This window comes from Schistocerca gregaria, chromosome 8 (assembly GCF_023897955.1).
Source record: "Schistocerca gregaria isolate iqSchGreg1 chromosome 8, iqSchGreg1.2, whole genome shotgun sequence".
Taxonomy (NCBI): Eukaryota; Metazoa; Arthropoda; class Insecta; order Orthoptera; family Acrididae; genus Schistocerca; species Schistocerca gregaria.
The window spans coordinates 127903587-127915926 of record NC_064927.1 but is presented as its reverse complement, the minus strand read 5'-3'; the positions used below and the strand labels follow the sequence as shown (position 1 = coordinate 127915926).

At 36.4% G+C, this 12340-nt stretch overlaps 1 protein-coding gene across 1 annotated transcript in view; it reads right to left on the bottom strand.

Moving 5' to 3' along the window:
• Window positions 1-12340, bottom strand: part of LOC126284101 (xanthine dehydrogenase-like) — a 301701-nt gene that overhangs the window by 194261 nt on the left and 95100 nt on the right. The window contains exon 9 of the mRNA XM_049982754.1: window positions 6933-7060. Within this exon, the coding sequence (XP_049838711.1) occupies window positions 6933-7060 (128 nt within the window). The remainder of the gene's footprint in view (window positions 1-6932; window positions 7061-12340) is intronic.

Genomic DNA, 12340 nt, shown 5'->3' with positions numbered 1-12340 from the left:
TTGATTGTCATAAATGCTAGTGGGATGAATTTGAAATTTGATGCAGTAAGAATACTGAGAACCATCTGCTCTTTCCCTGACCAACTTGTCCATAATTTTGTGTCCCCTATCCATGTTATGACTGGTGCACATGGCAAGAGTGGTGACAGGCCTGCCATCTGATAACTTTGACACCAGCTTATAAATTAACTGACACCAACTAGGAGAGTTGTTACAGCTACTCATTAAGCAATGTAGAGCATGTGTCATTCTACATTGCCTTAAGTTCCTTAGAAAGAGTCAAAAATTGTAATTAAATATGGATATAGTTTGTCTTATCAGTTAACAGCAGCAGAGGGAATTAGACCAGTATGTGGTCTGTCTCCTAGTCAGGGCTTGGATGCAAAATGTCACATATGGTATAATAATGAACAGAGAGAAATGTTTTAATATGCTACTATGTACAGATGACAAATAAAAAATCAAGAAAATTGAGGAAATCTTCAAAGATTTGGCTGTTATCTTAACTGCATTGCTTCTAAATATACACATCAAAAAAGTTTTGCATCACCCCAGTTCCCAGAACTCCTGAAGATAGATGTTCACTGGATATTGTATCACAAACTCAGTCTCTTTGACTGTTCATAGATGTCACTAAACAGCCCAAAGATGTAAACAACCATGCATGAGCAGCACCTATTATATGGAGGAGGTCCAACAGACTATCAGTTCCAGTCTTTCCACCAAGAAGGAGGTACGTGGCTCATGTTGTCTGTAGTTCAAACATGCCTAGATGGTCAATACTGTGGTTTGATCATGTCCTCATTTTTAATTTGTACCAGAAAGGGCTCTCAACAAGAGAAGTGTCCAGGCATCTTGAAATGAACCAAAGTGATGTTGTTTGGACATAGAGGAGATACAGAGAGACAGGAACTGTTGATGACATGCCACACTCAGGCCACCCAAGGGCAATTACTGCAGTGGATGACCACTACCTACGGACGATGGCTCAGAGGAACCTGACAGAAATGCCACCATGTTGAATAATGCTTTTCGTGGAGCCACAGGACGTCATGTTATGACTCAAACTGCACCTAATAGGCTGCATCATGCATAACTACACTCTTGATGTCCACGGCAAGATCCATCTTTACAACCACAACACCATGCAGCACAGTACAGATGGGCCCAACAGCATGTCAAATGTGTGTTGCATATGCCTTCAACCAGACAATTGTCGGTCAAGTTGAATGCCTCAGACACACTTTCCAGCGAGTGCAGCAAGGTGGAGGTTCCCTGTTGTTTTGGGGAGTATTATGTGGGACTGATTTATGTCACGGGTTGTCACGGAAGGCCCCATAATGGCTGTACGATATGTGAATTCCATCTTCTGACTGAGAGTGCAACCATATTGGCAGTATATTGGCGAGGCATTCGTCTTCATGGATGACAGTTCATGTCCTCATCATGAACATCTTGTGAATGACTTCCTTCAGGATAATGACATCACTTGACTAGGGTGGCCAGCATGTCTCCAGACATGAACCCTATCGAACATGCCTGAGATAGATTGAAAAGGGCTGTTTATGGACAATGTGACCCACCAACCACTCTGATTGATCTATGCTGAATTGCCATTGAGGAGTGGGACAATCTGCACCAACAGTGCCTTGATGAACTTGTGGATAGCATGCCATGATGAATACAGGCATGCATCAATGCAAGAGGATGTGCTACTGGATATCAGAGGTACCAGTGTGTACAGAAATCTGGACCACCACCTCTGAAGGTCTCACTGTATGGTGATGCAACATGCAATGTGTGGTTTTTATGAGGAATAAAATGGGCAGAAATGATTTTTACATTGATCTCTATTCCAATTTTCTGTTCAGCTTCTGGAACTCTTGGAACCAAGCTGATGCAAAGCTTTGTTTGATGTGTGTTTAATGTGAAACTCTTGACTAATTTAAAAAGGTGTATGGCATTCAAGGGAAAACAACCTGTGATATTTAAAATAGTAATAAATAATACAACACTGGAAATGATAGTCCACTTTCAGTATCTCCTCTGTGACACTGGATGACATTTTAACAACGCAACTGAGAACAAGAGACTAAAAACCCAATCTGGTGAGCAATAAGAAATACACCACAAAAAAAAAAAAAAGGCTACACAAGAGACCAAAAAGAAATTTTAAAAAGCAATAGCAGTACTCACAGTGCATTATAGATCAGAAACCTGTGTTCCCATGCAAAAGCATATGAGCAAGTTGCAGGTTCCAGAAATGAGATTTCTCCATAGCATTAAAGGGTACATCAGAGAATATATCACCAGGAATGAAAACATTAGGAATGAATTACAAATTTATTCAGTGCACATGAAAATAAATGGTAGGAGAATGTAGACAGAAACCATGAAAAATAGGCTCCCAAATCAAAATCTTGACTACAGACCTAGAGGTACGAAATGGGGGTAAGTTCATGGGAGAGATAATGGGACCTTGTTGAACAGAACTGATGAAATCCCTAATCTATGAAAAAAGGAAAAGATGAAGAATACTGAGGATATGTGTAATGATGACCAGTGGACAAACAGAAAGTGTGCTGACTTCTCTACAGTCTGATGTGGAAATGTGTGAACAGCATTTTAAAATGCTTATAACAATGATATGAAGCCTTCATAGCAATCTAGACATATTGCTAATGATAACAGTTATGAACATGTTATGTCAATGAAGCATGCGCATTGCAGACAGAGGGTAAACATGTGTCTTTTAGCAGTAAACAGTCACGCCATGATGCAAAGCCTTTGTAGCAATTCAGGCAGCATTGCAGTTGTGAATATGTTAGGTCAATGAAGTTCATGCATTGCCAACTCTGTGAAAACAGGTGTCATTCATCAGTTAACAGTCATGCAAATGAGGCAGAAATGAATTCACGAAAATCTGAAATACCTACTGAACACAGTAGGCCTACATACAGTCATGTGCTTAACAGTCATGCAAATGAGGCAGAAATGAATTCACGAAAATCTGAAGTACCTACTGAACACAGTAGGCCTACATACAGTCATGTGCTTCAAAACACAATGTTCAATACATGGAGTGTACAGAAGACAGAACTACCTTCAGTTACAGCAATCTTTACAAACAAACATGTGCAGATAAATACAAATTTCAGTTTTCAGATTTAATGTAATATACTCTGATAGCCATGGGGAGTGGCCTTGCTGGAATCTTACATGATGATTTTAACATGAATGCTGTTTCCATCGTGAAACCTGGGGCACATTAGGAAAAAAAGAACACAAGAAAACATAAATGCTGTAACTCTCTCCAGTTTATTACAATGTACAATAATTATTTGGGGGTGCTAATGATGTATCTAAAAACAATACATTCAACACCACTAATAGTTTGAAAGAAATGTTGAACTCTACTAGGAGAACACCTGTAATTGTCATAAGGATTCCTCAATGACACAATGTTATAATCATTTCTACTGTGAATGATGAAATAAACAAGGCCAGTTGACAGTTTGAAAAGATTATCAAAGCATTCCACAATTCACATTTCTTATCTGTAGAGTCCCTTGAGAGAAAAAACTTTGCACAGCATGGTCTACATCTACATACTAAGGACAAGACACTACTATGCCATAAAATTCAAGACATCATAGATTCATTAGGCAGATGCAAGGAGAGTGACCCCGTTACTCCCACATCCTTCTTCCCAGTCAACCACATGCTCCACTGCACAGCAATCATCATATTCAGAAGGAACAAGACAGCTTACACCACTGATATCAACAACAACAGTGGCAAGTAAACCACCTGAAGGAATAAAAACTACCCTCCTGTCCAGCAAAAGAAAAATATTGCCACCAGGCTACTACAAGGAAATTTTATTGAGGACAAGCAGCGACCAAACATACATTGACTGAAACTGCTATGTATAATTTCCTAAAACTTGTTCTAAATTACATGCATCACAATCAAATAGACTATGGATTGTTTTTTGACTTATCTAAGGCATTTGATGTTATTCATCATAAAATTTTTCTTGACACACTATTCCACTATGGAGTCTGTGGTACTGCTCATATGTGGTTTAACTATTAATAAAGTTGCATGCATATGGATTATCATCTCAGTTGTGTGACTGGATTCATGATTTCCTCTCAGAGAGGTCACAGTTCATAGTGATAGATGGTAAATCATCGAGTAGAACAGAAGTGATAACTGGCTTTCTGCAAGGTAGTGTCATAGGCCCTCTGCTATTCTTGATTTACATAAATGATCTAGGTGATAATCTGAGCAGCCCCCTTAGATTGTTCGCAGATGACACTGTAATTTATCATCTAGTAAAATCATCAGATGATCAGTTCCAATTACAAAATGATCTAGAGAGAGGTTGTCCACATGGGTACTAAAAGAAATCTGATAAATTTTGGCTATGTGATAAATCACACAAATCTAAGGGCTGTCAATTTGACTAAATACCTAGGAATTAGAATTACGAGCAACTTAAATCGGAAAGATCACATAGATAATATTGTGGGGAAGGCGAAACAAAGACTGTGCTTTGTTGCAGAACACTTAGAAGATGCAACAAAACCACTAAACAGACAGCCTACATTACACTTGTCTGTCCTCTGCTGGAATATTGCTGTGCAGTGTGGGATCCTTACCAGGTAGGATTGACAGAGGACATTGAAAAAGTGCAAAGAAGTGCAGCTTGTTTTGTGTTATCATGCAATAGGCGTGAGAGTGTCACTGATATGATACATGAGTTGGGGTGGCTGTCACTGATGTGGTGACATCTATTTATGAAATTTCAATCACCAACTTTCTCTTCTGGATGCAAAAATATTTTGTTGACACCCACCTATGTAGGGAGAAAAGATCATCTTCATAAAATAAGACAAATCTGAGCTCAAACCAAAAGATTTTGGTGTTACTTTTTCCCATGCACCATTCAAGAGTAGAATGGTAGAGAAGTAGTATGAAAATGCTTAGATGAACTCTCTGCGAGGCACTTAAGTGTGAACTGCAGAGTAGATGTATCTGACAGATACCAGGAAGTGGAAATAGTTCATGAAGGTAAATCCCACTTTTCTGGGTATGAGAAATTTACTAATGGAGTACCAACAGGATTGGTGTTGGGAACCCTGTTGTTCTTGACATTCATACCATTCTTACCAAGTGATTTAACACAAGCTGATGCTGCACTATTTGTTGATGATACTAGCCTCATTGTTAAAGCTCAGAATGAGACTGACTTAGACAAAAAATTAAAATAAGAAATGAGGAAGTAGTTAAATGGTTTACAGAAAACAGCCTATTTATTAATGAGAAGAAAACTTTGTGAACAAATTACAGGGATGCATCAAATGACAGTGAAGTAAGGAAAACAGAAAATAATACAAACCTCAAATAGAAAATTTTTAGGAATTTGGTTTCTTGAGAACTTGAATAGGATTAACATATAGAATGGCTCAATAAAAAAAGTCAAGTAAATGCTGTTACATATTAGCAATGCTCAAAAATTCTTGCAGTGAAGAAACAGTAATGAGTGCCTGTTAATGAATTCATGTATAGTACATTAGAGGGATGTGAATGATGTGCAAGTAACAAAATTTTTGTTTGGACTTATTCACACTTATTGATCTGTGGAATATGTGCTGAAAATCAAAAAAACATAAATGAACAAATAATTAAACATTCTATAAGCTACTTCCTTCATGAGTGTGCTATATTATCTGAGGATTTTTCCAACGAAACTTAATCTTAGCCAATGGCCTTCTTGCAGTGATAATGCTGGTGCCCGCCAGTTCACCAAAGTTAAGCACTGTTGCACAGGGCTAGCACTTGAATGGATGACCATCCAGTCTGCTGAGTGCTGTTGGCAGGCAGCGTGCACTCAACCCTTGTGAGGCAAACTGAAGAGCTACTTGAGAAGTAGTGGCTCTGGTCTCAGTAACTGACATGTGACTGGGAGAGTGGTGTGCTGACCACATGCCCCTCCATATCCACATCCAGTGATGCCTATGAGTAGAGGGTGACACGGCAGCCAGTCAGTACCATTGGGCCTTCATGGCCTGCTCAGGAGGAGTCAATCTGGCATCATTCTTTCATGCAATTTGTTTTATGTGGCCATTCCACTTTAATTTGGTCTATATGCATACCCCCATATAATTAATGGAATGTTTCCAGTGATCTACTGGAAGTCATGTAATCATATTATAATTAGTTACTCTGCCTATTTGTGTGCAACATGTTACATTTATCAATGTTGAGAAGCAGATGTTAACTGATGCACCACACATTAAGCCTCTGCATGACATGTATCTGCTAGAGTTTTTTCAACCCAGTCACAAAGTGGGTCTTATATTCTATATGCCAATATATTTTTCATTTGGCAACAATGTGGAACTGCATCAAACTTCTTGTTCAGAGAAGAGTCATTTTTTATTTGTGCTTTAGCCTATGACAGTAATTGTTTTAATGTATATACAATTCTTATGTAATATCATGAATGATGATAGTACCTCCATAGTTACATAAAAGGCAGGTTATATTAATGACTGCGTATAAGGAAAAACATCATCTGAAGGACAGAGGAAAAGGAAGAGAAGAAAAGAGAAGTACAAGTGGGCTATAACAAAAATAATTTTTTTTTTTTTTTTTTTTTTTTTTTTTTTTTTTTTTTTTTTTTTGTGTGTGTGTGTGTGTGTGTGTCAGTAGTCACAGAAGCCAGTAAAGGCAAGTACTGAATGTTGTAATTCAAAGTCCTTCATCATTCAGAGCTGTAAAACTGATGAACAAGCATGGTAATAGAAATAGAATTTAAATAAATGCTGTTAAGTACCAGATTACTACCCAACTACAAATCTACATCAGAAATCTGTAAAATTTCTTTCTGGATTAATATAATTTAAAGTACTGTCTCCTACCTTGTATGTCTTGAAATAGTATTCATCATCATAGGGTGGTAATGTTATGTTTTTAATAATTTTGTGATTCATGTTAATTTTCAAATACTGTGCTGGGCTGACACTAAATTGAGCTCCATTCCTGTCAACTATAAAACAATAACTAACATTAGTTTACTACTAATGTAGCACACATTACATACACACACACATTACATACACACACGCAAAACACACACACACACACACACACACACACACACACACACACACACATACACACATACACACACACAAAACACACACACACACACACATACATAAAACATATATACACACACACACACACACACACACACACACACACACGTCTTAGATTAAAACACATTTATCTTATCCTTCCTTGATTTTCCCATAAATTATTTCAAGGTTCCTCCGTATATCTCTCAGGAGCTGTAGTCCCTTGTGTGTAGCACACAAAGACAACATTGTTTCCAAGAAAGTTATCATGCACTACATCTCTAAATTTACCATTTTCAGATAAATTTGTAATTCATACTCAACCTTTCCCCCTCTGTACCAGCAAACAAGAAGTACCTACATCAATTTCATTTGTGAAGAGAACTTGTAAAATAAGTACCCCAAGGCTCTTTCAAAGGCTTCCAGACAGATGAACTTACTTTTCCAACAAGAATATAGCTGGTGCTAACAAATTAGTTTAAATAGATGAATTTTCTTACTTCTCTGCTCCTAACTTGCCATCTGCAATATCCCTATCCCTCTTCTACATCTGTGAGCAACTGAATCAAAGACACCTACCTAGTCACATTTAACAACTTTTCTCTTAATGAAAGTGGCAATTGTGACAATACTGCCCTGGGGCCTTCATACAATACTGTATGTGAGTATTTTACTTAGCTGAAGGAGCAGCGTGTAGTACATGTGAGATCCAACAAATGTGTCCAGATTGGAACAAAACTCAAGACATGGCTGCAGCTAGTAAAATGATAGGTGGCAAGAGATGTCATATGATCTGTCCAACGTGATTAGCAGTAATTCTGCATTACCCTCCTTGACTTCTACAACATTAGTACTCTGCACATCAATGAAACTTATACTATTAATTTCATTCTCCTTATTTTCTGCTTCAGCACAAGTGCTAGCCCTTTTTCTTTTTTCAAGCCTCTCCAAAAGCCTCGCATTCCTCATCATCAGAGAAAATACCAGTTCTCGATTTTAGACATATTCTCATAGCTATTATTACCTTAAATGTGTTTGTATTTTATATTCACAACTCAGCTAATAGGGAAGGCAAAATTTGCATTGTTTCCCCCCAGGTTAGCCCACATTGGTGTCAACAATGACATGATCAGCCCTCTACCAGGCACACAAAACACATACAACAATGACACTGAAATGATATACTGTTATAAAACTTTTCTACACCCTCACTCTCAGACTTTGACATTATGGAAGCTGTTCAATAGATACAACAAACAGCAATGGGAGAAACAAAATCAAATGATGAGGGCATTGTACTGAATCATATTATTTTCTTTTCTTTTCTTATATATATGATATATGTAAACAGAGTGAGCTATAAACCAAAGACACCGCAAAAAGTAAATCAACAAGTTGTTTTCTCACAAGGATAATGTTTTGATACATTGTTAAATACCTGTATGAAACAAAGTAAGAAATATGCTCTTCAATTTATTAAGTCATGTGTCTTCACACTTTTGTTTCAGGACATGGTAACATATGGATGTATGCTAGGATCAGTCATACAAGTTAAAATGTGTATTTTAACCATTCATTAAAAGTATTATAAAAAGTTTTTAGAAAAAGAATTTTTAATCACATGGTTATAAGTTCAAGTCCCACCTGCTCACAATTTCACTTGCCACTAAGATCCTGCATAGAGAGGTTTGGTGCCGACAAGAATAATTAATGCCATATCTGGAGGAGTGTTCCTGCAGTGACATTGTCACACTCCAGACTAACCACAATGGAATTAATTATAGATAATGACTCAGACCTGATAGGCACCTATTGAACTAGATTTACTTATGCTATAAATATTGCACTTCATGTGTTTAAGAACTTATAGAAAGCTCAACAGTTTCAATGGTTTCAGTGGTTATTAGGTACCACAGCCTACAGGAAGCAGCAGTACATAATTCAAATTATGTTTATTGACCTTGAATGTAACAGTATTCTATGTCTGTTGATATTGGTATCAGATAAAGTTCACCCACAATTGTGCACAGATTCATAAATTATCTACAAAATTTTCTCAAGTTTACTTATTTATTTATTTATTTATTTATTGTTCCATGGGACTACATTTAGGAGAAGTCTCCATGGTCATGGAACGAGTCAGTACATGAAATTGTAAAATGATTGTAGAAACAGATAAAATGAAATATAAGACACATATTCAGTTGTAGATTGTACAAACAGTTAAATGAAATATAAGAAACATATTCAGGTGACAAGTTGTTAATTTAAATAAAGAAAATAAAAAATGTAACACTGGAATTTGCTTAATTTTTTAGCTCTTCTAGGAGCTCCTTAACAGAATAGAAGGAGTGAGCCATGAGGAAACTCTTTAGTTTGGACTTAAAAGTGTTTGGGCTACTGCTAAGATTTTTGAGTTCTTATGGTAGCTTATTGAAAATGGATGCAGCAGAATACTGAACTCCTTTCTGCACAAGAGTCAAGGAAGTGCATTCCACATGCAGATTTGATTTCTGACTAGAATTAACTGAGTGAAAGCTGCTAACTCTTGGGAATAAGCTAATATTGCTAACAACAAACGACATTAAAGAAAATATATACTGTGAGGGCAATGTCAAAATTCCCAGGCTATTGAATAGGGGTCGACAAGAGGTTTTCGAACTTACACCACACATAGCTCGAACAGCCCATTTTTGGGCCAAAAATACCCTTTTTGAATCAGAAGAATTACCCCAAAAAATAATACCATATGACATAAGCGTATGAAAATATGCAAAGTAGACTACTTTTCGTGTTGAAATGTCACTTATTTCAGATACTGTTCTAATGGTAAATAAAGCAGCATTTAGTTTGTGAACAAGATCCTGAACATGGGCTTTCCACAACAGCTTACTATCTATCTGAATGCCTAGGAACTTGAACTGTTCTGTCTCGCTTATAATATGCCCATTCTGTCTGATTAAAATATCAGTTCTTGTTTAATTGTGAGTTAGAAACTGTAAAAACTGAGTCTTACTGTGATTTAGCATCAAATTATTTTCCACAAGCCATGAACTTATTTCATGAACTACATTATTTGATCATGTTCCAATATTACACACAAGATCCTTCACTACCAAGCCGGTGTCATCAGCAAACAGAAATATTTTTGAATCACCTGTAATACTGGAAGGCATATCATTTATATAAATAAGAAACAGCAGTGGCCCTTGGGGAACGCCCCACTTAACAGTGCCCCATTGGGACTGAACATCACTACCACTCTCAATATTGTGGAGAATTACCTTCTGCTTTCTGTTCTTAAAGTAAGAGTCGAACCAATTGTAAGCTACTCCCTTACTCCATAATGGTCCAGCTTCTGCAGTAATATTTTGTGGTCAAAACAGTCAAAAGCCTTCATTAAATCAAAGAAAACACCTAATGTTGGCAACCTTTTATTTAATCTGCCCAAAACCTCACAGAGAAAAGAGAATATAGCATTTTCAGTTGTTAAGCCATTTCTAAAACCAAACTGTACATTTGACAGCAAATTATGTGAATTTAAATGCTCCAGTAACCTTGTATATACAACCTTCTCGATAACTTTAGCAAACACCGATGGCATAGAAATAGGTCTATAATTGTGAATATTATCCCTGCCCCCCCCCAATTTTATAAAGTGGCTTCACTACCGAGTACTTTAATCGGTCAGGAAACTGATCACTCCTAAAGGAAACGTTACAGATATGGCTAAGTACTGGACTAACATACATGGAGCAATACTTCAGTATTCTGCTAGATACCCCGTCATATCCATGAGAGTTCTTGGTCTTTAGTATTCTCTCCAATCGATTTTTACAATTATTCAAGTAATTATTAATCCATTTCCACACATATATCCAACACTTAAATGTAACACAATCAAGCTGTAAAGTCTCCGTACAACATTGTATGTAGTAAAAGTTTCTTTCTGCAACAAAATAGTGATAAAATCTGACCTTCAATATTTATGTCAATGATGTGAAGTAAATCATTTTTAACTGACATGAACAGATCACTCCTCACCTCGACACTTTATATAGAATGCTGATAAGAGGAAATAGTAAAATTTGGCCCCAAATTCCCAAGTTGTTTTTCTGAGCTTAATAAATTAAAGAGAAGACAGAATTTTAGAGAGGAAACTTTGTGTAGATCTCATTCCATTATATGTTGTTTGAAAAAGAACAAACCTTGAGTTTCTCAAATTTCTCACATGAAATTCTGGTGCCGGACAAATTTATTTGTAATTACATATAAAGCATTTTGGAATGATTGCTGGTGCTTTCATATGGTAGTTTTAGAAATACAATTGGTCTACTTTACTTAAACTGTTAATTAACCCTTGAGCAGTACAACTTTGCATAAAGTGAATCAATCAAAAAAAATTTTTTTTTGTGGTTCCATTGTTGTTTCACGACTTCAAACCCACACCTATTCCTTCATTATTGCTTCAGGTAAAACAGAAATAAATTGTGTTGTCATATGTCCAAGTGAGCAACAGTAATATAAAATAAAAAGTGACCCATGTGAGAAAAAATTTATGATCTGTGTAAAAACAATTAAAAATAAATGGCTGGGATATGATGCAACTGCACTACTCAATGCTTTGAGTGGGTCATTACTGTTTCTGTAACACCTGCCCTTGGCAGCAGAGAGTTGTAGTAAGAATTTATTTCACTTTTGTTTAATAAAACAGTGATTTAGCTCATATATTGTCAGTTTGTTTTCTCATTGTTTAAACAAACTAAGATTAAACAGTGATTTTGATCATACATGTTTAGCTTCGTAACATTAAGACAGCTATCCTAAATGTGTGTACAAACTGCATCGTGCACCCACTCTTGTTATGAAAAATGGAACATCCACTCAAGGGTTATAGAAACACTGAAAATAACTGTAAATTACAGGGAATAAGAATATTTCACATAATTTTAAAAATGGTAGGGAGAAAATGGGTTGATTCACAGGAATTTTTGTTGCTCATAGTACTATTGTAGCAGTATATTAATGGCCCAGAAGTAATGTACTTTTCACAGAAACCTTGCTATCAGTATATAAACTACACAGCTACAAAATAACTAGAAAGAGTACTACAAAAAAGAAAGAAAAATAAAAGCATAAGGATACCAAAATAAATATTAAAGCATTGTACATCTTCATTAACTTTAATA